At 41.3% G+C, this 26687-nt stretch overlaps 1 protein-coding gene across 1 annotated transcript; it reads left to right on the forward strand.

The window, feature by feature from the left end:
- The first annotated feature begins 12830 nt into the window (after positions 1-12830).
- On the forward strand, positions 12831-25288 carry LOC102377148 (cis-aconitate decarboxylase-like). Its single transcript, XM_014526295.1, has 6 exons — positions 12831-12855; positions 13711-13776; positions 22419-22582; positions 22868-22960; positions 23340-23545; positions 24370-25288. The coding sequence occupies exons 1-6, from the start codon at positions 12831-12833 to the stop codon at positions 25286-25288; spliced, it is 1473 nt and encodes a 490-aa protein (XP_014381781.1).
- Positions 25289-26687: the final 1399 nt, after the last annotated feature.

A 26687-nucleotide genomic window follows, 5' to 3' on the forward strand; every position in this document is an offset into this window, starting at 1 on the left:
CCTTCAGATAAGCAGAAACTCTACATTCAGACTCAAACCAAGGCCTGAAGGTTTGTCAGGGGTCTTGTATGTGTTCAAATAAACTGTGTGTCACCTGGAGCCAGTAAAAGAACTGTCATTTATGATACCTTGTAAGTACAAACCAAATTGCAGCTCAAGTCTTTAGGCATGTATCAGGGGGATGGGAATTGCAGACTGACAGCAATCTGAGCCAAATAGAACTGAAAATATCCAAAGAAATAAACATGGTTTACATGTTTAATAGCATTTTGTCCTGCCAGGCCCCTACATGGATTTCCAAAGCACAAGAAAAAAACCCTAACTTCTTTCTAGCTATACACTAGTAATCTCAGAAATTACTGCAGGGAAACTTGGGGAGGCGGGGTGGGGGGGGTGTTTTAATCAGAAGATGAGGAAGGAACCTGAACTCAAGGGTAAGGAGTGCTGTGGATGAGACCTGTATCTGATGGATGAGCAAAGGAGTGGTAGGACAATCCTCTTCTGATTACAGGGAGAAGGAATAAATAAGAGGAGAGAAGCCAGAAGGGAGAAGACATGGCCTCTCTTAGCATGATAGGAATGAACAGGCCCATCCTAGCCCTGGTGAGAAGTTGTAAGTCCATAAGTACAGGTACAGGTACAGGCCTCCTGTCCTGGGGATGGTTGGGATTCTGTATCCAATGCCTGGGGCAGTCCTGTGGGTAGAATGAGGAAAAGCCAAGTGTAGGAGCAGGTGGAGGTGGGTGGGAACTTGCCACTCAGATAGTACCTCTGTTGCAGGCATAACCTATGAATTCTGCACACTGGGCAAATGTGTCTGCTCCCAGAGCAAGTGGTGCCAAGTGTTGGAGAATGGGCTGGGTGACAGAGGAGGGGAAGAGGGAGGGGGTGGGGGAGAGAAATAGAGTGGTCTTGCCTGCCATGGATGTCCCCACACCTGTCTTCTCTGGTCAGGCAGTGCAGGACTCTTTCTGTCAGGCTCCTTCAGCTGAGTGCTCAACAGCTGCTTCAGCCCTGCTCCTATGGCCAGGCAGAGTGGAGCTGTTTTTGCTGTGGCAAAGACTGGAGGCTGGGAGGACCAGAAAGGCACCCCCTCCAAGTCAGCATCCAGGGCATCTGTGCCCCCCACCCCTGCCAAGTTAGACTCTGTCACAGATTAAAAGAGCCCTTTCCTGTGTACTTGATCGCAGATCCCAGGGAGAGAGATCCTGCCACTGCCCTGAAGTCTCTCTGGGCTGTCTTGCTCTGCTTCTAAAGCCTTACAACTGAGTCTCATCATGCAGAGCTCAGAAGGAGAGAGATTTCTGATAAATAGGCATCCCCTACCTATACCTATGGACTTTTTTCTTAGTGTGGGGAGTGTGAGGGGGTGGAGTGAAGGTGACAATAGTCTTATTTGCTTTAAGTCCTCTTCATGGATCAAGTCTATTTATATTCTTTATGGCTGGCATTGTAGCAGAAAGCCCCCTTTTCCTCTTGCCTGCATTTGCTCTCCCCTCTTTGGATATGTTTCTCTTCTTCTACCTTTTCTTCCTTCCTCTTTCTTTCAGTATAAGATAAGGAATTGTGTTTTAAAGTTTGTACGTGTGCATTTTGTATCTCCCCTTGTATTTTGGTATTTTTATCTATTTGTGTGCCATGGCAGGACTTTTGTAGCTTATATTTTATACTCCTCACCTTCCAACTAAGTGTGTTTAGTTTCAGAAGTAAGTTATACATTGTAACAATGTTAACAAGGGCAGGAATCAAACTGCCACTTCCCTGTATCAGGTGGGCCCCTGTAAGAACGAGTGAATCAGTGATTGAATGCCTAACACAGTAGCAGGTGGCAATTAACACCTAGGAAAACCGCAGATCAACCAATGGAAGAAATCAATAGGAGACAATGTAGCAACCGGGAATTCTCTAAACTTCACTGTTCATGGGCTAGAAGCCCTGGTCTGAGTTAATCAATGCCAGGGACCAACTTTTGGGCTGAATATCTCCAGATCAACCACTCCCAGAGCCCTATTCAATTCATCAATGGACTCCCAGACCTGCATGTACATGTGGACAACCCCTAGGGCTGACAGATGCCATCCAGTAGCCACCAAGGGGGAGGTTCCACGAGAGTCAACAACCCCTGGATTGGGCAAACCTGAAAACTGGGGAGTCACCAAAGTCTGCCAAGGACAGATAAAAAGCAGTGAAAAGTGACCCTCAGCAGCGCCCTCTTGATCTCCAACTTGACCAGCACCCGACCTGTCCAGCCAGAAGGACCAGCCAGCGACCCGCTTCTGGAGGATAACACCATGCTGAAAGAAGCCTCGACTGGCCATCAACAGCAGACTCCAGCGCTTGTGGGATAGGTATACCTGACTCTTGTAACTCGCTACTGTGTGTGTGTGCATGTGTGTGTGTGTGTGGGGACCAGCCCCAAGGTTTATGATTTGACTTCATTACAGTGTTTCAATCCACCTAATAAACCAGAATTTTAAGGATACCGAGTTGTACATTTGTAGCCAATAGCATCAGACAAAGGAATCTTAGGATTTTTAAAGGACATAAAGCTCAGTAAAGATCAATTAAGCTGACATGCCTTTTCCTTTATATTCCAAAAGATTTTATTTAGTGGAACCAAGTTGTTTAAAAATACAGGTTTGAAACTACAGAAACTAGAAACACATTCAGAAACATATATTACATTTATATTCTGAGGTATATTGAAAACATAGGCCATACAGTAAAGCTTCAGGGCCTGATCCTGCAGGTGCCCTGTGCACGGAGTTCCAACTGACATGAGAAAATTTACAGAGCTAAGCAATAAATAACTGCAGAAGGAGGGAGACATTAAGAACCTTAGAAAAGTGAGGGAGGGGTGAGTTTTCAAAATAGGGCTAAGATATTTATATCCAGCACCTAATACAATGGGATTTTGTCCTGACTGAGGGCCCTTAGACTGTTTCCCAATATAAATTGTAAATGGAATGAATGCCATTCCATATGCCAAATTCAGCCTAGGTCTATACTTCATTCAGGGGATGGGGCTGTAACATGTCTACAAATATAAGTCACATTACATATACATTTGAATGTATATGATTCTATGGTTCTGTTCTATAATGCAAATAAAGACATGGTGGCATGGGCACCAATCACCCAAGTACTCATGATCCTGAATGGGCTTGCAAAACCTGCATTTCACTCTGTACCACTGCATCTTCATCATCACCAATGGCCAAGCTAGCTAGATGAAAACCAGCTCATCTGTGCCCATGCATGTTAGAATCATATTTTTTTTTGCAGTGCAGATACAGCCTCAACCTCCACATTGTTATCCTATCATCTTCCTTCTTTCCCTGTTGACTCTTATCATTCACTTTAATTATCTGATATTTGGGGCAGGATTGGCATTTTTTTTCATGGAGATACAGAACCTAACACAACGGGTTCCCAATCCTCAGTGGGATCTTCCAGTGCTACTTCATGCCAGTAATAAAGAAGGAGACTAAATCTGTGAGATGGAATTATAGGAGGTGAGTACAAAATGGCAGAAAACACAGAGGAGAGGGTTCTCTTATCCCATTAGTGGTGCTACAGTGCAAGAAAAACAGAACTGAAGTTTGTACTAGACAGTTAAGGGAGTGAAGAGGTGAGCAGAACAAAGTCCAAGGCATAGGTTGGAACAAACCACAGAGGAGTTTAGAAACGTTGGAAAGGGTGGCCATTCTGAACTGGACACCAAACTACATTTATGAATATCAGAATGGTGTGGTTTAAGGACAATAGCTGAAGACTGAGTCTGGGTGCATCTATTGCAATCATATAGACAAGTGCAAAGTAAAATGTATATAAAATGCAAAATGGGTACATCTGACATGGTGACATTTTCCACCCGTTCTGCACTGTTGTCAGTGGTCACCCAAAGACCAGGGCAATGTAGTTAAATCATTTATCATTGATTTGCTTTATATCCTCATTACATGCATCACTTTACTACCAAGTGTCATAACTGAACCATAGCTATTCATGGAACTCTCATTCGGCTTCATTGCATTTAACTGGAGCTGATCAATTTTTTTTTTCACTAAAAAAGAAAGATGAAACATAGGGCTTTCTTTTTCACCAGATCGTAAATGGATGATCACAGGAGCAGTTTTTTCCATGGTCTCTGTGGATGAATTTCTGATAGCATATAGTAACACACTACATATAGGAGCAAATGTGACTAACGGAAATTGGTCCAGTAAACAAAGCTTGGGACCCTTCAGTCTTTGTGCAAGAACAGTGACTATTGTTCCCTTGCTCAGAGAGTTTCTTTGAACTTCATACTGCTCCATTCTTCACTCTTTCAAATATTTGCATCACCTTGGCGACTGGTACACAGCCTTCTCTCAGGATGCTGATGCCACCTTGAGGGAGGAAGTACAAGACAGTGAAGACTGTTGCTGGTACTTGAATCAAGACTAAAAGGAAGGTAAAGGTGCCACACAAGGAAGCACTTGCAAGAAACCACCACTAAGGTCTGTTAGAGCCATCATTTCCCAAAGTCTTGCAATAGGCCAAATGACAAGGCTTTGTAGATGGCAAAGGAACAAGATGTCTCCTTCAAAAACCCAATATCTCCTCAAGTTAAGCAAAGGCACTGATTCAGCTCCAAGGCAGATATCACACACAGCACCTGCTCATGAACTAGCACTTCCTTCAACAGTTTTCCATTAGAGGTCTGCCACTGAAGGAGTGATCACATCTAGTCCTTTTTAGCTTTGAAGATCTAAGATCATGGCCAATTGGCTGGCTGCCAACTGACTCCAATGGTGCCACAACTTCAACCAAACAGCAGACTGTTTCAAGGTAAAATGTCCTGTCCTTAAAGCAGAGAAGAAAAAGCAGAGAAAGGGAAAAGGAGAGGAATCCAAGCCTACAACCTACTCTCTCACAAAGAAAGACCTGTAACTTCTGTGGACAGATCTGTGGCTCAAGGATCAGACTCTTCAGTCACCTCAAGACCCATCATTGAGCCATAGTAGAGATCATCCTCAAATCAAAAGATTGCTGGTCACTGATGACATGGACAAATATATTGTCTTTAAGGCCTAAAGCTTTTAAAAACTTTTAATTTAAGTCTGGGAAGATAACTATTCCATGCTACATGGAAAATTTAGGCCTAAGCTGCCAACATTTTTGTTTTCCTGTGCCTTAATTTTTATGCAGTTCATTACTTCTGCTTTCCTCTCTCATTCCACCTCACCCCAGAGGAATTTTCCTCTTCTCTTTGCTCCTGTACAGCCTATCAATGGATTATGTAGGGTCAGCTGTTTGAGAATCATTGCCCTTTGTGCACTCTGTGCTGAAAAGCTGACATTGAAATGTACCAAGGAAGTTTGACTGCTAAAGCAGAAAGACTAGAAAAATTAATTAGCTCGAAAGCTCACTCTCATCAATCTTCATGCAGTTGACCACTGTGGATGCCACAACCTCATTGGATTCCCCATCACAAAGAACCCCTTCCAGTTTATGGCCAAGACGCCTAGTGGGAAAAAGGAGAGGGGATACAAAAAGATGCATATTATCTTGAGGTGAAATCACTGTGACACAGATGATCAACTCAGGGTCTACATACCATTTAAAACTATGGCTTTAAGCATTTTATACATCTTTTATAAATATTATCTGTAGAAATATCATCTCTTACTATAGCCCTTAATTGTTGGGATACTCACGAGATGACCATGTCATGGTGCGTGCTGTCAGCCTCTCCACTGGGATTAGCAGAGGTGATCGCCAATGGGCCTGTCATGTCTATGAGATGCACCATGACAGTTTGGTCAGGCACTCTGATCATGATACTATCTTTTGTTCCCACTCGGTCATAGCCTGCTCCAACCCCTTGAAGACAGAGAGACAGAGTTTGCAAGTAACAGTCTATCACAGTACATGGCGGACTGCAGCTTCTTCAAACTAAGCCCCCCCACCCCCTTATCCACAAACTGTGGGCATCTTAGTTGATTTTAACAATATTATTTTATACTAGATTAATATAAATAGCAGTACACACATCAGAAAAGCCTGATGGAAACTATAAATATTAGGAAAGAATTTGTGGGAATAAAGACAAAGGGCCAGAACTTCAACTGGTATAAATTACCAAAGTTCAACTGACACTTGTGTCACAATGCTGAATTCACTGTATATAAAGCATACAGGAATTCACTGTATATAAGGCATACAGCTGGAAGGGCCTTCTAAGCCACTGAGTCTGGGGCTTGCTATTCCAGCAAGCTGCACCAACAGCTCCCACTGTTAAAAAATCTAGCCTCTAATATTTATTTATTCCTTTTTATAGGAACTAATCCCCTGAAACATTTTCAAGCAAGTTCTGACTGAAGCATGCTGATGACAGAAATTGCTTTGTGCATTTTTCAGTGGGGTTTTTTGGCTTTTTGCTGGGAAGTCTGTAAGGCTAGTTTAGTGGGAAGAAATGTCCATAAAAAATGTCCATAGAAAAACTCACCTGGGCCTCATATTTTTCTGACCCACTCATAAGTGTGTGTCACTATGAGCCTGATATAGGGACTGCACCCAATGTCACTGCAGTAGGAGCTCCTGGCAGTCATCCTTCCTAGGGAGGTCACTACTAAATCTGAATGGAGTCACCATACTATGCTTCTCATTAGCCCACAATGACAACATGTGATAAGGAACCCAGGCAATAGTACCTTTGTGATGTGTTTTTACTTTGCTAGAGGATGGAATATATCTTCAGTAACAGGCTAGGAGGCTGTGAGATCTATGAAGACAGAAAATTAAAACCTGAAAAAGGAAAATGGCAATGGAAATGCCCATCTCACCCACCTAATTTCTTCAGCCATTCCCCTTTCTTGACAATGCAGCCAATGCCTCCAGGGTAGACATTTCCCATGAATTCCCAAAGAAGAGGACTGAAGGGGGGAGAAGCAGCTCGCAACTGATCCAGGTTGGAAATAAAGATGCAGATGGGCTTTTCTTGAGGCCTGTCCTATGAAAATTGAAAAGAAGAGAAGAAAATAAGATATGGAACATGACAATGGTATGGTTAATGTACACCCCCACAGATGAATGCAGTCCATTTGCTTCTTATGTTGCAGCGTGCTGTATGCCACCCTGATACTCAGAGCATTTTGGGACTTCTGTCATCTCTGGGCTTGGCACATTCTTATTTAAAAAAAATAGAGAGACCTGTAACTTTCAATATTGGTTCCAATACTGGTTGCACCTGCACCCTTTCTCTAGATGCAACCAATGGTTGACAGTGGCAGTAACACCTCCTCTCACCATCTGCCTTCACATATTTGTATGTATATGTATGTATCTTTCTATACAGGTATATATTTTAATAAATCAGACTCTGGTGGAGTTAAAGAGATCAAAACAGTGTCTTCTCAGTTCTTGAGTTATATCACTTTCACTAGAGCCAGGTGGCTAACCTATCAGGCATGCATTTGCATTCTGTTTATATGGTTTTGAGAGGTCAGACATGGCACTGAAAGAGGAAATTATAAGACAGCCTCTGGTACTGATGCTTGGTCTTGATGCCAGGTCAGACAGTCTATAACTCTTGTATCTCTGGACTAGCCAGGAAATGGCTTAATGAAAAAAAGACAGTGTCAAACAAATGCTACAGCTCTAAGATACAAAGTTTGCATGCAGTATTTTGGGATATTTTGATTTACCATTCCAGCCATTTATAAGCTCTTACAAGAAAACTGGGCCAGGTTCAGATTTGGCCCTGGAGGTCACAAGTTTCAAGGCTGTTTCTATTTTGAGGATTAGAATAGGGCCCATATCTGTTTAAGTTATAAAAATCTATACTGTCCATATACAGTACAATGGAACTCAGCTGCTCCATGGAAGTTGGTGTGTTGCTGTTTTTGAAGCTGATGTATCTAAGAGCAGGCTCTGGATTGTGGACATCCATTATACCTACTTACAAGTTTCTCAGTGAATGCTGAAAAGTTGCACATTAATCAGGCGCATGGCGTGGAACTTCATTCATGCATATATACAAGTCTGACTGGTTTACAAATAGGCGCACACAGGTGGTAGGTAATAAGACAGCAATTGATGCATTCTCACCTTGATTTGGTAGATCTTCTCAATGGCTTCTGGGTGTTTGCAGGAGGCACCCAAAGCATAGACAGTGTCTGTAGGAACACCACATACTGCACCTGCATTCAGCAAGTCTGCAATGGTCCTTAAGCCACTGGTACGATAGGATCTGGGACAGACACAGGGTGGAGGCTCTTCTGTATCTTTCTTAGACATCCCAGCCTAGAAGTGGTCAGGGAAAATCCATGAATTAGCTGAATAAATTGCCATATTAGATACAGCAAATCCACTGCCTAAAAAATGAAGCTGCAGTAGAAAAGTGACCTAGAGAAACTGTCAAGGAAAATCCTGTATACTTCCCATAGATGCCTTTGTAGGGTTCCATCTCAAGAACTTGCTCATGAGTCACCACCTCTGCTGGCAATACAATTCCCCAGAAAGAAAGGATTTGAGCTGTCAAATCAATCAATCCTAATGAAGTGGGATTACCTGGCTCATGCTTCCAGTACTGTAAATTATATTTGGAGCAATCAGATACAGTGGGAGGAGACTCTTGCCATTCAGACTGATGAGGTCATTCATTTTCGAAAGTTTATGTAATTCAACATTACTTAGTTATGTTGAAAACTCAGGGATTTACAGATCACTAATGCTACTGAGCCTATACTTTGGAGTTGGAGTGGAGTGTAGATTACATGTGTACATGTCTTCTCCCCAAACTTTCAGCTTTACTCTTGATGACCCAGAATTTATTTTCAGCCCCTCATTCACTACATAGGAACTTTGTGTCTGGGATTTTAGAGCAGACTAAAGGTATTAAGAGCCAGGGGATTTCAATGGAGGTGAGATACCAAAATTCCCTTAAATTCCTTTCAAGACCAAAATACCAGAATAACGTTATTTAGGATGTTATCAGCAGACAGTGAACTTATTACTTCACACTAGCAGCCTCTTACTTTTAAGAGAGGGGGTCCCATCATTATGAGGTCTTTGCCAAATATACTGTTTGCAAGAGAGGCTGTTGCTCCATAGAGGCAGATGGCACTGAAGATAGACAGCATCACAACTGAAGAAAAACAGGAGAGCAAAGGTGAGGAGAAATCAAGCCCTGTTTTTTCCTATTATCTCCTGTCTTGTTTCAAGCCATTCTTTTCTCCCATGCAAAATTACATTTGCAGCTCAGCATGCATGCACACAAGGGACTGAAACCTCAACATACTTACATGTTATACATTTGTTTGTAAGCTACTTGAATTATTTTGTAATATTCACCATTTGTTTTCCAGAGACCTGCTTTCTCAAAGAAGCCAAGCCAAATGCTGTATGTTACATTTAACAGGAAGTTCCTCAACTACTGTAGGTCAGTGACTTCAAGGGAGCTAGACCAATTTGTATCAATTGTGTGTCTAGAAGCATGGTCTGTTTCTTAGAAGTGCTAAGCATCTTTAGTTCCCATTTAATCACTTGGGGTTGGGGAGGATGAAGAGATTCCTTAGCTATCTAGAGCAAAGCGATGCATACCTAAGCAAAAGGATTCTTTTGCTACTTATAGCTGAGACACTTGGCCAACCATGATTAGTACCTTCCCTTCATTAGCCTTCTGATGGTGATATACAGCATTTCCTACTGCCTTTTCATTCTGAACATGCTCAGAGCACCTTTTCCCATCTAGATCCAAATCACTGCATTTCTTGATTTAAGACTGTGAGGAACTACCTGTAAGTTCTAATCATGACTTACTCTCCAGTGGCCCAGGGAGGTTCTCTACTGTAAAGAGCAGGAAACAAATGATCAAAACCTCCATCACAATGGTCAGGCAGAGAAGGACCAGGTTAAAATAAGAAGCTATAACGCAAGAAGAAAGGAAAAATATGTCATAGAAAGGTCTAAAGATATTGGTATAGCACCCACAAATTCCTAACTCAAGTGAATCCAAACAGAATATGGTGCCCTATGCTCTTTTGACACATTTACCCACCTTCCTTTTGGTATGGGAAGGTGAGTTATAGTTACCATTAGTTAATCCTTGGGTTTTGAAAATTATGCTACCAAAACCTTAACCCCAATTTTTATCATGTCTCACATGGAAACATTTGCATAAAAGCCCTCAACTCTGATTTATAGCAGCTGTCCAGGAAGCTTTCAAAGGAGTTAAACCTGTGGTGAATTTAGACCAGTTTGTCTTGCACTTTTATTTTAGTTGAATTTTTTATCTTGAAAAGATCTTTGATCCTATCATAATTTTCCCTTCCCACCCTCTGGTAGTCTTTAGTGAGTGTTACAGTCTTTGTAACCCAGAACTTTCACTCTATTAGCTCTCAGTGCTAATCTTTTGAACCCAGTGCAAAGTGTGCTGTACTGAGAGCCTAGACAGCTGCCTGCTATTCCCAGCTGTGGTTGACCTGTTGTTATGATGTTGAGCATGTCACATAGATGTTTCCACTTCTACCATTTCTTCCTTTCTCATCTATAATGAGTGAAAGTTCTTTGAGGCAGAGGCTGAGTCTTACTATATGTTTGTACAGCACTTAGGACAGTTGGACTTCAGCTAAGAATGAGGCATCTAAGTACCAACCTAAAATAAACAGCAATCAATTAACAATGATTTACTGCATTAAGACTTACCTAAAATCATTAAAAATACATTGACCACCAAAAAGGCTACAGAACTTTCTGTGAATCCTTCATCATTCCATGTGTTAATATTCAATAAATGACCTGAAATAGCACCAACACATTTAATTGTGAGCAAAATATTAAGGACAGAGTAACAAAAGAGTAGCACATCTACAATTGGCGTGATTGGAAAGTGAATTCATTTATGGTGACTTTTGAAAGAAACACAGCTGATGAAAACATTAGGTGAAAAGTTTTTTTGGCTCCTCTGACACACAGACAATAATGGATGATTCTCTGGTGGTAACCTGCTGTCTATAAAAGGTTGCAGTGTCTAGGGCTTAAAAGCTGACTGTGAAAGCTGAAATTAATAACAAAACTCCTAGTGGGAGCTAAGATGTTATCCTAAAATTTTCCAGTTAGAACATATTGTAATATGAGCTGTGGCCAATTATGTTAGTGTAAACTAGGACTCATCCCCCAGTGTTCCCACATTCTTCCTTCTCTTTGCTGTGAGAAAAGATCAACATAATGCAAATAAATCACCTGAATGAATGGATACGTTAGTTTAAGGAGGATTCTGTTTTGGAGATTATATGAAAAGCAGGTTGTTTCTTAAAAGCATCATTTTGTTTTGAAAAAGATCAATGAAAAGGTAAATCAGAAATGTTACCTGCCATCCGCAGCCAGGTCCATGTTGCCCAAATAGCCGCATAACAGAAAGGAAGGATGGACCCAAATTTTCTTCCTCGTTGGACCTGGATTCTACATACATACAACTGAAATATGGCTCCAGGGATTAGCACTGAGGGAATAGTGAGGTGCTGTCTTGTGTTGTCATTTGAAGTACCTTGGATAGCAGAAAGTGCAGCCAGGCCATTGCAGATATAGAACAAGGCATCCGAGATTTCAGAAGTGGTACCACTTGGAATATTCTTGGTCCTCATGAGGATGCTTTTGACACTCATCAGCACACTTTGAAGTGTTGAACTAGATGTAACCTGGACACCAATTGGGATCAGAGCCTTTTCACCTATTGAGTTAATGAGGCTAGCAAAAGTGGCATAGAGTGAGATCCCTGAGTAAAGGCTACAGGAGACTCCAAAGAATATATAAGCCCCTCTGATTGGAATCTGATGGATCGTGGAGATAGTGAGAAGAATGAAAGCAGAATTTTGTATCACCTCTAGAGTATCCATATTAAAGGACATAAAAAACAGCATACAAGCAGTGGCCAGGAAGAACCAGTCCCCAATCATTCCCATCCTGCTCTGCTGCACATTCTCTGTCCTGATGAAGACTGTGAGTATAAACTCTTCCCAAGATATCACCAGCCAGTAGAGACTGTGGAAGCCAAACTTGGTAGTGTAATAAGCATCATTTCTTAAGTAACTGTAGAAACTGGAGAAAAGCTGGCAGATTGAGATGATAGAAACCCAGACTGCTCCTACATAGAAGGTCTTCATGTACCCAAAAGAGTAGAAGGCAAATATGAAAGGGGAAATGGTGTCACATAAGTTGCTTAGGGCCATTGGCTCAGCATACTTCGTGTTCTTTTTCTTTTCTGGCCCAGTGGTTTTGGAAGAGCTCTTGTTAGCTGAGCCCAGAAGCAGGACATTGAAGAGAGGATTCCCAAAACCTGGTAGAACATATCTTTGGGTGATGCCTTTGAAAAGGAGAGTGACTGCTCCATACAGCCCACAGACAACAATGATCAGCTCAAGTATCCCTGATACAATCAGCGCCCACTGGCCAAACAGTGCCACAGCTTCAAACACCAGAGTAAGGGTAATGGCTCCAAACACAAAGGGCATGATGTAGTTCACTGTGGCTGAGCAAAAGGAGAGGATAAATGAAATTAAAATGTAGGCCACCAACCCAGCAACAGCGGTGTGATTAATGGAGGGGCTTGTAGCATAGGTGGAGAGGAGATGAGTAGCATTCTCTGATACTAGGTTTGTGTTATTTAAGGAGGGATATGCTCCTGAAATGATACGTGTGGCCCCATAGCTACTCCATAGAGCTGCAAATGCCAAAAAGGCTGAGCCTCCAAGATGGTCATATTTCCGGAAGGCAAGGAACCCAGCCAAGATCTGGGAGAGTCCTCCAATCAGAATGAGGTGGACCCCTAAGAAACACAAAATGACATGGAAATAGAAACGCCACTAGAAAGTAAACAAAAACAGCTGATGTGCATGATTGAACAATGTTGCCAGTCATATTTTGACTACACAACTCTAATGCATGTAATATTGCTAGAACTGTAGCTTTTGGTTACTGGCTGTCTGGGTCTCTTTTCCCTGCCTTAATGAACAATCTTTATGTTGAACCTTGCTGAAATGCCATTGGATCCCCTTCCCCCACCCCTAGCATATCACTGGGTGCATCTACACGAGCTGCGTTAATGCTCATTAGCCTAATTTAATGTGCATTATGGGCATGTGTCTACACATGCATGCCCCTAATGTGCAAAAAAAGGAGAAATTAGGCTAATCATGCCTAAATTTGATAGGATTTGATTTGCTTAAATGCACATGTTGACATGCCCACTGTATACTTTGCAGGGAGAAGAGCCAACCAGAGCTCCACTTTGGCTCCATTCTCATCCAGCTAGATGAGGGGGAGGTGGAAGGCATCGACTGATGGTAAAAGTTTGAACCTGATGAATAGAAAAGCTGGGTGGCAGCACTATTCTATAGTGTCTCCATAACTTCTATACCTTAAGGAATGCACATCCTCATATTTCTCCACCCCTTCAGACTGAAAGCACCATCCATTTCAGTTTATTGCTGGTATTTGTCTTCCTGATGTGATTTAGAAAAGGGGACATGTGAAGAACATCTCAATTTTTAGATGGTTGGGCTTACTGAGGGCATATTTCCCAACCAAAAAGAGAACGACCATAGCTTTCCTTGCAAGTCCAATTCCAACTGAACTGTGATCCTCCATTATAGAAGAGAAAACCTGTTCTCTGCTCACCTGCCAGGATGTTTTCCACTCCCTCAGGTCTGATGCCTGTGTGAGCAGAAGAGAAGTTTTGCAGGCAGATGAGGAAAGCACTGATAACATTAGCCAGGAGCCCCAGGACTGAAGGTTCACTGTAGAACACTGCTGCAAAACCTTCCGTGCTTGCCATGGCTGACCTTCCTGCCAGATAATAAAACATTGACAAGGGTTAGCAGGTAACCCAAAGGATGACCTCACCAAGAATTCTTTCTCTGTATACTCATTGTTGCCTGTTTGGCTGGTATAGATAGCCAATTTAGAGCATTGCCAGGTTGTTCCAAAGAGGTCTTGGGGACACAGCACTCTGGAAAATTAGCCCATTTATTTAGAAGCTTAAACAGAGCCTAGAAAGCTAAATTTAGACTCCTGTTTTTGCAGATCTTGACCTTAACCTCTCAATATCTCAACCTTAACTTGGGGCTCAAATTTTATGTGGGCACTGAGGACAAATTAGATAGGTGCTAAGATGTTGCAGCAAGGGCAGAGTATAGAAACAGCTCAGCCAATAAACAACCTCTGCCTGGAAAACAGGCACAAAATAATACAGTTTTGTCTTACAAAGAAGCGTTTTTCTGGAAATGATTTTGGGAAGCAGATGACAGCAAGGGAAAAATCTCTTTGAGAAAGGGACAGTCTTTCTGTTCCTTTGATTACAAGTGACCTATCACCAGTGAGCTCCTAAATGCTACTACAGTACTGATTATTATCATTATTATTATTATTAGAATATAACAACAATGATTTGATAATAACAACAGTAACAGTAATAATTATGATTTGCTTGCCATGCAGTTTATAGTTTCTTGGTTCTGATACTGTCTCCATGTCAAAGAGGTACTGTCTTTTCCCTCCTTTTTTATCATCTCTACATTGCATTTGCTTATAGTCATAAGCAAATGAAGATCCTATAATGGGTAAATGAGAGTTCAGAGTTGAACTCTTAAGATGTTCAGCCATGAGCAGGTACTTTGTTAGCTCCCCATCACACACACACACACACACACACACTGTCTTTTCTTTTAACTGGAATTTTCCAAATCCCATTTTTTTTAAACCTCAGTGACTAATAAAGATGTTTCCCAATCCCAACTTTCCATTCACCTGTACATCCCAGTACCATGAGCTAGGGTTTGCCTTATGACGGTTCTCTTGGGACACATAGACTAAAATAAAATACCAACATTCTTGGTATTTTATTATTTTTAGAGCTCTGTGTGACTTTAATGGATATGGCAATGGGAAGCGGGAGTGACATCATATTCCCAACCATTTCCAAAATGCCTCTTGGAAAGAAAGCATAGAAAGTGCAACTACTGTTGATACATTAAGAGAAGATTACATCTGGGAGATGCTTCTTCTGAGCAAGAAAAAGTTGGAAAAAAATAATTAATATAGGCTCTACTTAACTCTCTGTTCACCAAAGTACTTCAGTATATGAGTAACATTAAACCTGCCAGTATTGCACTGAAGGATGTTGCTGAACCAGGGTTTTTGTTGCATTTCAAACCATTGAAATTGTGGCCTAGTGTGTTCCACACATTAAACAGAACACTTTGTGCCTCTCTCCCACACACACACAGTAGAAGGGGTTATTTTTTTCACTGATGCAAGGAACTAAGGAAGCAATCTGGGTAGAACAGAACAGTATGAACCTTCACTTAAAACACCGAATTGAATCCACAACCAAAACATTCCTGAATTTGAAAATGCTTAGTTAGTATTTTGTAAAGAGTTCTTCCCTCTCAGTCCCGTCCTTTAAACATGTACAGCACTCAATACGGATCTGTAAAATAATTCATCAGTTTAATTATGTAGTTGTACTAAAGTTTAGACAGAGCATTTTCAAAGTCCTGATTCAAGAAAGCAGCTGAAACCAAGAAAGGTGTTTAAGCACATGCTTAAGCTTAACAGAATCTCCTCATGCTCTCCTGAATTAGTGCCTAAGTGAGAGGTAGTAGTATAACCTATCTCTGCTAAGAAACAGTATTTGGCAAGTGAAGTCTTGTACTGCCTTCCCATCACACAGTTTCTTGTGGTATGTTGACCACCACCCAAGGAACTAGAAACCATTAGTCATTCTTTCCAAAAGATCACACTGTTGAGGCTACAGCATGAAGAAATATCTGGGCTGGTCTTAGGGGACTGTGGAACAAGTAGTTGTATGAAAACATTTTATAGGTGTTTGCTAGTTCAAAGTTTGCCCAGGGCTGGCTTGCCTTCTATGATAAAATCATTAATCACTGCTGTCCTTTTGCAGTTACCTTCTGCCTCTAGCACTACCTTAAATACCTAATTCTCTGCATCTCTCATCTTCTGGAGCCCAAAAGCTCTATATTGTTATGGACACCCAAGCTACAAATGTCTCCATCTTCCAGCCAACACAAAGCTGATACTACTGGAGGTTTAGGTTAATATTACATTTGAATTTGCAGGGTCACAGGTGGAGAAGGGGAGCAACCCCCTCTTATGCAGGTACATTTCAGATTTCTTCCCCCACAGCACCACACATCTGCAAGCACAACTGGACTCACATGAAGATATGTGCCATTGGTATAGGTCAGAGGGGGAGGTGGGGACGAGAGGGTAATTTTCCCTGTCTTCGACTATGCTACTTGCCCTTGAGGAATATGTCAATGTGGCTGACCATGTGCAAGGCTTGCAGCAAAGTACCAATTTATTCCTTCGATGACTGAATAGCACAGAATGACTCTGCTAAATAAACTGACTTGCTTTAAACTGAGAAAATACTGTAGCCTCCTGAGAAAGCCTTTGGAGAGTGAAGAATCAAAGGCATCTTCTAGCAGGAATAGCCCACCTGGTCCATTCCTTTTACTCATTTTGTTAAAACCAGTATGTTGTCTCTGGTGAGATGCTTGCCTAATAGGTTCCTGACTTCACCCGTTTTGTTTTATACAGCTTTACAGACCACAGCTTCCAGTCACCATGGCATTTAAGTTAATGCTTATCGGCAACATGGCAACTGAACTATAGTGTCTTTTATGAGATGGAGCAGACCTTTTCTTCAATCTAGTCGACAGAGCCTTTGCCCTGCTTCCTTTTCTCATCACCTTTCCCACAATAATAATGTCCCCTTCCATTTTTTCTCCTTGAGAGGGGGCCACTTTTTTCCCTTTTCCTGACACCTTGGAAAGGTCCATTGGGTTCACTGGTCAGAGCAATTATAAAGCAAGTATAAAGAAGAGCAATTATGATAAGCCTTGTACAAACTGGATCAGAGGCAGTCTCTAAAGGAAAAGGTAATGACATATGTCAAGTGTCTGCTATCCTTATTTAGATCGAGTAGCAGCTACCATTCAATCAATCCCACAGAAAATTGGACAGAGGAGCACAAAAATGTCATTACATACACATGAATTACAATGATATTATGTTCCAAAAGTTTCATTGCAGAACATTTATTCTCTATTGAGATTTTGCTGCTATTTTATACTACATCTTAAGAGTGATAACGGCACCTATTTATATAGATCCCTTTATCACAAAGGATTCCTAAATGTTTCATAAACTATGTATGCAAAAGACTCAAATGCAGTCAATAGCAGCTTGTAACTGCACAACAACATAGTGGTAGACATAAATGAATGCAAATTTTCAGATCATCAGCTGGTGTCAATTAGGAAGTCAACAGACCTACAGAGATATACAGTAGCTGAGAAGCTGGTCTATATTTGGTGACATATCATAGGTTATTGCTAGGGCATATTGTGGAATTAATATTGTGTTAAATTAGCATTTTATATAGAACAAATGTCTTAATTGTACCATTTTACAATTGTATCTTGGACTAAGCAAAACATGATAGCAAGTACGGAAATTACTATCTGTCAAATATAAATAAAGAATTAAGGAATCCACTTCTAGATTAATATGATGACTCTGAAATGCATCAAAAGAAATGCAGAAGAGATTGTTCTATGACAGAATGAGAATTATAAGATGTTTAGGTGATATAAGAAAACAGCATGATCCAATAGAATGAGCATCAAAGAAAAGTGTACATGAAGCTTATGACTCCTTTGTCTGAGTTACCTGATTTGAAGAAGTTTTGGCTGGGTGGCAGCAAATTCTCTTTAACCTATCATTTCCTGGTAAGTAGTCATTTTATTGTCCTGAGCACACAGTAGGAGGAGCTATGGGCAGGTTGCTTCACACAGTGGCTCTTTTTGTATTTGAGGATCTGAGTTTTCTTTGAGTTCTACCTACCACTCAGTTATTATCCTAACTCTTATTTCCTGAAAAGAAAGGGGTTTTCCTTCAGTACACCAAGAAAAACACCTCCCCAAACCCTATCTCTCCAGAGGCTGATGTCACCATTCTTGACATTCATTTGTAAAAGACAAAAAAACCCAACCACAGTTGCTACAGAAGGATATATAAACCCTGACACCAAAGAGCCATCCAGGTAGACACCTCTAGCATCTCCTGAGGAGAATATCCCAGAGAGAAAACAACAGACACAATTAAAGCCATCAGAATGGTCTACTTAACTTTACAGGTAAATGCTATTCCATGTAGGAAATCTATATTATTTTATTTTTGTTTGTTTCATTTGAATTAGGTTTGGGGGCAGTTTCTCAGCTACTGTGAACTGTCATAACTTACTGACTTCAATGGTGTAACGTTCATTTGCACAAAATGGGGATCTGCTTTCATATGTAAAAATGTTAGTGTTTTCCATTGACAACTATGTAACTAATAAACTGATTCCTATTTTACCTTCAATTTTACCTGGTTCTAAAGTGTCTTCTGTGGCTAGCTTTTACAGCACTATACTGCTCTTTTTAATGTTGTATACATCTTATTCATCATATCTACTCAAAACATGTCCTTCTCACAAGTGTAATATGATTGCACTGTAGATCTGACTCATAACTGCACTGTACTGTTTTCTTTTTCTGATTATTTTTGACATTTTTACTGGACTGGTTTCTTGTTAGCTTACAGCTTTGGAAAGTGACTTATTTATATCTTCAAGTGCACAAGCTCTGACAATTAGTTGTATTGGTTAAGTTTATCTACCTCTTGTTTGCGCTCTTTAATAACTCAGGGCTTACAAATGCAAAGAGTGAAAAAGCTCTTAAAAAACATGATTGCTTTATATGACAGTCTCTTTCTTCTTCCTTTAGAAGGCCCAGAAGTTCTTGGCAGCCTCCCAGCAAGTACACAAAACTGCTGTTCATGGTTTGTGTCTCCCATGTAAAGGAATTTCTCTCTTCTATTTTCTGAACTATTCTAAAATAATTATAGAGTCATGTAAAAATTCACAAAAAGGGCTGAGTTAAATATCTCTAGAAAAGTCTTTTGAATTATGTGAAGACAAAGTATAGTTGTTGATTATGGTAGTGATGATTGTACTTACTGTAATAGCTATCTTAGATATATGATTATTATTACATTTTAAAATGAATTAAAATGAACAAAATACCATATAAGTAGAAAAAGTGATTATTAGCCTTGTATAGAAATAAAAAAATATTTATCTAATTTAGGGCCAAATCATGTACTATAACCATATACTTAAATTGTAGCTGTTTTTGTTTGCCAGCAGCATGTTTTTATATTCCTGCATTATTCATTACTTCATTATTGTATTTAATCTAGGGATAAAAATTACAATTGCTTGAATAATTCCCTGCAAGTTCCTACCTATTATATGTTACTGCTGCTCTACTCTCAGCAATAGTGTACATTCAGAATTTCCCCACTAACATCAAGTAGAGCAGAATTTTGCTGTAGAGATTTTTTAAAGTCCTAGAAACACATACATTTGGCATTCTTGTAATACTTTCAGGTTTATTCTTAATATAACAGATCAAAGATTGTGAATAGATAAATTACAGTAATTTTTTAAAAGGTCACAAAGAAATATTGGCTTTTGCCAAGTTTAATCTATAGGCTCTTTTCACCTCTTATTTTTATAGATTCATATCACAGAGAAAGCTGTTATCAGGATTTATTCACTGATGACAGGGAATAAATATTGCTGTCTATTGACTTCCCAAGGAAACTTTTCCTGGTGTGGTGGATGCAGTTAGAATTTACAGCTGAAACTAAGCTGCAGTCATGCTTTTTCCCCCTGTACCTACAAGCTGCAGTCATGCTTTTTCTCCCCCTGTACCTACCTTACATTGCTGCTTCCATGACTTCCAGTGCATATATTTGTAGCTTTCATAGGATGCACTCTAGATAAATGAAAGTGGGGGCATTGTTTAAGGCAGAAAGTTCTAAGCAGCTGCGTGTGACTGGTCAGATATAACTGATAAAATCTCTGCAAACACATGAACTCTGTTTCCTTTAATCATCGTACTAATGAGTCTTACAGCTGTGTTTACCAGAGGATTATAAGCATCCAGAATCTAGTGAGACTCAAATACATTTGCAGGCAAACTGAGAGTCAAGATGTTAGAAACTGAAAATTTCCATTTGACTTCATTCTTTAGTCCAAAGAATTTTTGAAGGAACAGTTTTCTAATGAAGACTAGTTTTCATCAAAACTGAAATGTTTCACCAGAACATGTCAGTTTTGTTGACATTTTCTGTAGCAAAAGGTTGGATTAAATTATTTTTACTTTCTCATTTAATTTCAGCTCTGATAATATGTAACATTTTTACATTATCATTTAGAATAGCTTTCATATATTAAATATTAACTTTAATAGCATGTTACAGTATGACTTTGTGTATTTTAAGATATGCACGTGACCAAACTTATATTAGCTTCTAATGGTTTGACGTTATCAAAAATGAAACATTTTTACCTTAGCTAAACAAAACAGCATTCAAGCAAATCATTGTGATGGGTGTAAATTGTCATTTTCTAGAAAATTACTTAGAAAATGATGAACTTTAGAGAGGAGGGTCTTTTCTCATTTGGAACTGAAAACACTTCCTAAAATGCTGGTAATTCTTGCAGAATGGAAATTCTAGTTTCTTTCCAGCTCTACTCTGGGCATGTCTACCTGTGCACCCCACTGCATGGTTGGTACAGCTGGTACACCAGAGCATTGGCAACGTGTAGGGGGTGCATGAAGGTGCATGTGCACCCTCTGAGCTTGGCGTTGCACCCCTTGCAAAAAGGCACTGTCAACACTGCCGGTGGCACCTGTGGGTGGTTGCCAACTGCTGGTTGGTGCTCGCCACCCCCCACTCCCACTGCCAACAGTGCCACAGCTGCCGGCGGGAGCTCACCACTTGCCACTGCCATGCTCCCACCGCCGACAGGGCCATTGCCGCCTGCAGGAGGTCACTGTGCCCCCCCAGCCTCTGGGGAGACACAGCGTTTTTGCAGCAGAGCAAGTTGGTACAGCAAATCAAGTACTAAATGACTGCGCAGTACCTGCCAATACTGCACAGTCCCGATGGTGCATGGGTCATTTCCAAAGCTACTGTGCAGTAGCATTGAACTACTGCTCAGTAGCCTGTTGCTACTGTGCAGTAATGGCGGTGTCACGGTTAGTGCCCTCCAATGCTATGTTGCTGTAGCAATGATCTATGTCACCATAGCTCATTGCTGCTGGTCAGCCTCCACCCAGCAGGATCGCTTCAGCTGCAGCCCCTAGAGACCCCCAGGAACCTAAGTAAGGCAGCTGGGACCAGCCTTCCCTACTGCCCCCAGGGTATCTTGCCACACAGCAGTGTGTGCCTGGCATGGGTGTTCCCCAGGGAAATGTAGTGGCAGCGCAAGGTGCACCGCCACTACTTGTCCCCGGGGAACCAAACATCCACACACGTCTGGACATGCCCTCTGAGTTGAACCTAAAATTACAAGCTTAACACTAAGTACTTCTGTGGTCCATTGACTTCAGTAGATATATTCACAAGCATGAATATTTTGCTGGATTGGTTTAGCATGTTCAGAACCGTGCAGGATCAAATCTGTAAGTAAACTGACAGAAGATGCTGGGTCCTGCCCTACTTTCCTGACGTCATTGTAAATTTGTTGCCTTTGATTTGGGATTGTGTCTATTCATTTAAAAGTATATCGCTCATTCCTGACAGAGCCCCATGCATATCAGAACAAGATATTTGTTCTCGCCCAGATGCAGTATTGTATCTTATTTCTGCTTTCCATCAGAAAAGGTCATGGTTCTGGCTGAAAACTCTTTACTCTGTCTATAGGCAACCCAAACATGACTGCACACAAGGCCCAAACCTAACTAAAGTCCCTTTGAAACCTCCTCCTACAGGTGAATTTTACCCCCTGTGCAGGAGAAAGCTTTCTTTTATGTTCTGTTCACTTTTTCACAACATTTTGTCTTTCTTCTTTTGTGACTTGTGCCATCGTGGTCTTTGAGCATTTTTCTATCCTTATTTACCCACCCAAGACTCCTCTGAAGCAAGGCAATGCTATTATTCCAATTGGACAGATGGGAACTGAGGCAAAGAGTGGCTAAGTAACTTGCTGAGGGTCACATTAGTTAGTCTGTACAAAAGCAAGGTTCTTGAATTCTGGTCCTATAAATTGAAGGCTTATGTCTAACCACTGGACATTCAAACTAAAGGCCAGGTTCTGCCAGCTTCCCTTACAGTAGGTAGTCCTGTGCCCTGTGAGCTGCTCCACTGAAATCAGTAGGACTTCTTGACAAGTAAGCTACTAGTCCTGTGAGCAAGGGTGAAAGAATGGAGACTTACATGTCAACCCTTTGGATCTAGTGATAATTTCCCCTTTATATTTATCTCCACAGTGCTGGAGAAGAGTGCTCCAAAAGAGACTGTGACCAGCAGCTTTGCCTCCTTCATCCATGGAGTCCGGCCAGAACACTTGTCCGCTATTGTTCGACACAGGAGCAAAAGGATGATCCTTGATAGCATTGGGGTTGGGCTTGTAGGCAGCACAACACGTGTGTTCAATATTGCCCTGCAATACTGTCAGGTAAACACTGTATTTCACTAGCACTCTTACATTCTGAAATTCTTCACCATGCTGCACAGTCAGGGGAAACTGAGCCCTGTATTGTTTCTGGCTTCTAGGCACAAGCTGGTGGCAAATTCCTTTTCTAATTGCATAGTTTAGGATGCCTGAGTTGCTGCATTACTCTTTGCTAAGGGGAAAGAAGTTAAGCATTTTAATGGAAACTAGCCTCCACCAATGCCACATAAATGTTCAGTGTCTTCTCATGCTCACTGCTCTCCCTGTTACATGCTTTCTCTGTTACAGGAGCTGTACTCTTCAAACCCCATCAGCTCTGTCTATGGCAGAAAAGGGTTAAAGCTATCCCCTACACTGGCTGCATTTGCCAATGGAGTTGCAGTAAGTCATTCTCCAGAATATCCTGTATATTGGTAGCACTGCCTAGTGTTACAAAGTGCTTTGCAATAGCAGAACCCTCTGGTAGACCCCACACCTGGCATGAGGGAGTCAGATGTCTGGGATGTGACAGAGGGATGGATGGGCCTTTTAAAATTCTGACACAGGAAGGGTTACTGGGACCAAGAAGTAAAGTGCGTGATGTGAGTGGCATGTTTATTACAGTGCCAGTTAATACCAAATAACTCTGCAGATGCTTTTATAGAATTCAGTATTAGTATTATGGTGGCTCATAAGAACCCAGTCAGGCACTAGAATCCCACAGTGCTAGGTGCTGTACAACTATGGTATTCACTGTGTTGCTATCTGCCTTTCATAACAGGCTCACTCGATGGATTTTGATGATACCTGGCACCCTGCTACTCACCCCTCAGGTGCAGTATTGCCAGCTCTTCTGTCAGCTTCCCAAATGCTACCCTCAGTCTCCAAACCCAATGGCCTGGACTTCTTGGTAGCATTTAATGTGGGCATTGAAGTACAAGGAAGGCTGATGCATTTTTCCAATGAGGCTCACAATATTCCTAAGAGGTAAATCCCTTCCTCTTCAGAGGACAGGAACGTTCAGCTTAGCAAGAACTAGAACATAGTACAGTGATTTACATTCAAAATCTTCGAATCCAGGCCATGCCAATCTTATATGCGGCTCATTTAGCTCTGCTGTTTAGTGGCTACCTTACCAGGTTCTGGGGGAATCTGTCAAAACAACAGTGTGGCCCAAAACAGCCACTTCCTTGCAAAAGTACAAGAGATGTATTTCACTAAAATATCTCCTCATACATCAATAACTAGAGGCCATTGGAAGATAGCCAACCAGTTTAGAAATTGGGTCAGGGAGGGTTCTCCAAGTGTTGAATCTGCTACTAAGCTCTACATTAGTTTTGTTCAGGGAAAATTACCACTGAAGTCAAACTGCTAGCACTGAGAAAAAGACTTAAGATTCAGCCTATGCACTTGCAATGTGTGGTTAGGCATCATCACTGGCACCCGTACAAATGTTACCCAGACAGAAGGGTGGTGTTTTACCCTAACTTTGCCCAAAGTGTGAACGATGACACAAGTGACAGGATGGGGACATTGGGCCCCCTAAGTGTTCAGATTTTTATGACGGATAGGAGAAAATATAATGTACAGATACATTGTCCCCAGAAGGAGCAGTAGGTTTTCTGGGCCAGATCCTCAGCTTCAATGGAGCCTCTCTGATCTTCATCAGTGGAGGCTCTGATTTTGCAGGGTTTGGTGCTCTAGACATGATGTGAGGTAGGGCTTAGGTGTTTCCCTGCTCAGCTCTGCAGGTACAGGCAGGGTCATTCATACACCAGCCTACAAGATTGCTCCTGTGATTTCCTTTTCAGGTTCCATCCTCCCTCAGTGGTTGGCACCATGGGTAGCGCTGCTGCCACAGCAAAGCTCCTTTCTCTGAATGAATCCCAGTGTGCCCATGCCTTGGCAATTGCTGCCTCACTGGCAGGGGCACCTATGGCAAATGCAGCAACTCAAGTCAAGCCCTTGCATATTGGAAATGCTGCCTGTCTGGGGTTTCAAGCGGCGCTGCTGGCTGCTCGAGGGATGGAGGCCAGCCCCTTCATTCTTGATGACATCCCTGGATGTGCTGGATTTAATGCTTTCTATGGTGACTACCAGCCCAAACCATTAGCCCTGCCAGCAAACAACCACAAATTGCTCTTGGAGAAGCAAGATATTGCCTTCAAGCGCTTCCCAGCCCACCTAGGAATGCATTGGATAGTGGATGCTGCCTTGTCTGTTAGAAACCTGTTTGTCAACTATTCTCATTCTTTCTCTCCCTCTTTGATCCATGCCATTGTGCTGAGGATCCCTGTGTCCAAGTACATCAACAGACCTTTTCCTGAGTCTGAGCACCAGGCCCGGCATTCGTTCCAGTTCAATGCTTGCACTGCCTTGCTGGACGGTGAGGTGGGCATCAGCTCTTACACAGACAGCAGTATCCATCGGCGTGAGTTGATGGAGCTTCTGGCCAAGGTGGTAGTGGAGCATCCTGAGGATAATGTAGCCAACTTTGATAAGATGTATGGAGAGGTGGCACTGATTCTGGAGAATGGAGATGTCCTGACAGGCAGATGTGACACTTTCTATGGACACTGGAGGAAGCCCCTAAGCAGAGAATCTCTCCTGAAGAAATTCCGAACTAATGCTTCTTATGTGTTCCCAGAAAACCAGGTGAACACCATCATCACAACAGTAGAAAACATGGAAAATCTTCCAGATAGCTCTCAGCTGGCCTCCAGCCTATAAGGCAACATTTCTGATGAGTAAAGCATCATACTGAAGCAATAATTCCTTAGTTCAAGGGACAGAATATTTTCTAACGTTAGAAGTGAAGTCCAAGGTAACAATGAGATCAAAGCACATATTTCAGCACATAAGGAATCCATCAGCTAGGCAATGTGTATGTATGTTCAACCCAGAAATAAGATTTAATTAATGCTTGTGTTGTGCCTGATTTGGTGAACATATCCCACACCATACCATTACCGGTACTTGGAAATCTGACTGAAACGCGTGCGATCTCTAAGAAAGATACTTTCTGGGATATCTTCCCTGAACCAGGCTTTTCCCAAGAAGAAGGCAATAATTTGGAAGTGGTCAATTACAATGTATTTCTATCTGGAATGCTGCTGACAGCCTCGTTTGTAGAGATGTTTAACACTAATATTTCTTCTTATTCCAAAGTGCACTTCTGTTCTTTTGTTTACCTCTTAGATTATTATTAGTTAGTTCTGCTGGGCAGATGGGAAGTATAGCAGCATTATTGTCAACAGCCAGGTGTTGTAGATCCATCAAATGGTTTGCAGATCTTTTAATTAATATAGCGAGTTATAACATAGTTCTTTATTATAAAAATGTGCCTTTTTATATGCAGTCAAAGACTGACTCTTTTTCTGCATACATATCTAAATATGTATAATTATGTAGGGGTTAAAGGACTATAGAATGTATGTATGTACATTGGCATAGTTATGTATGATTGATTTCGATTACCTACTTATAGAATGATTTTCATGCAGGCATGTCTTTTATCATTTAGATGAAATTACCTGTACAAAGAATTGATCTGTGAACTAAGGCAATGCTAGAATTTCTACTGCAGTTAAGGACATGGACTGGTTCCATATGGGTACCTTTGATAGCATGGATGAATTTCATGGAAGTGAAGAACTTCCTTGTCATTTATTTATTTTCTCCTCGTTGTTACTAATCCAGACTCTTATATTGTGCATCATATTTGTACCAAACTTTTCAAAGGAAATAATTGAGAAAACACTTATTTTCATAGTGATTTATTGCTGGAATATACTAACTGCAAGAAACCATGGTTTATTCTAAGTATTTTTAAAATATGTATATAACTTGGATTTTAAAATAATGTTGGGCCATACTCATGGCTGAGCTGCTGTAGTACTGCTTGCTAAGGGGAAAAATATTAAACACTTAAATGGAAACAAGTCCCTACTAATTCTGCATAATAGCTAATTATCTTTTGGTCCTCACTGGATTTTCTCCCTGTTACAAGAGCTGTACTCTTCAAACACCATCAGCTCTGTCTACGACAGGAAAGATTCATAGATTCATAGATGTTAGGGTCGGAAGGGACCTCAATAGATCATCGAGTCCGACCCCCTGCATAGGCAGG

Source organism: Alligator sinensis, unplaced genomic scaffold (genome assembly GCF_000455745.1).
Source record: "Alligator sinensis unplaced genomic scaffold, ASM45574v1 scaffold92_1, whole genome shotgun sequence".
Lineage (NCBI taxonomy): Eukaryota > Metazoa > Chordata > Crocodylia > Alligatoridae > Alligator > Alligator sinensis.

Bases quoted from the DNA above. Each gene is read 5' to 3' on its own strand.
- LOC102377148 (XM_014526295.1), top strand. From the start codon at position 12,831: ATGGAAATAGAAACGCCACTAGAAA. The intron at 22,961-23,339 runs GTAAGTCATTCT...CTTTCATAACAG, and splicing joins CATTTGCCAATGGAGTTGCA to GCTCACTCGATGGATTTTGA. The intron at 23,546-24,369 runs GTAAATCCCTTC...TTTCCTTTTCAG, and splicing joins GCTCACAATATTCCTAAGAG to GTTCCATCCTCCCTCAGTGG.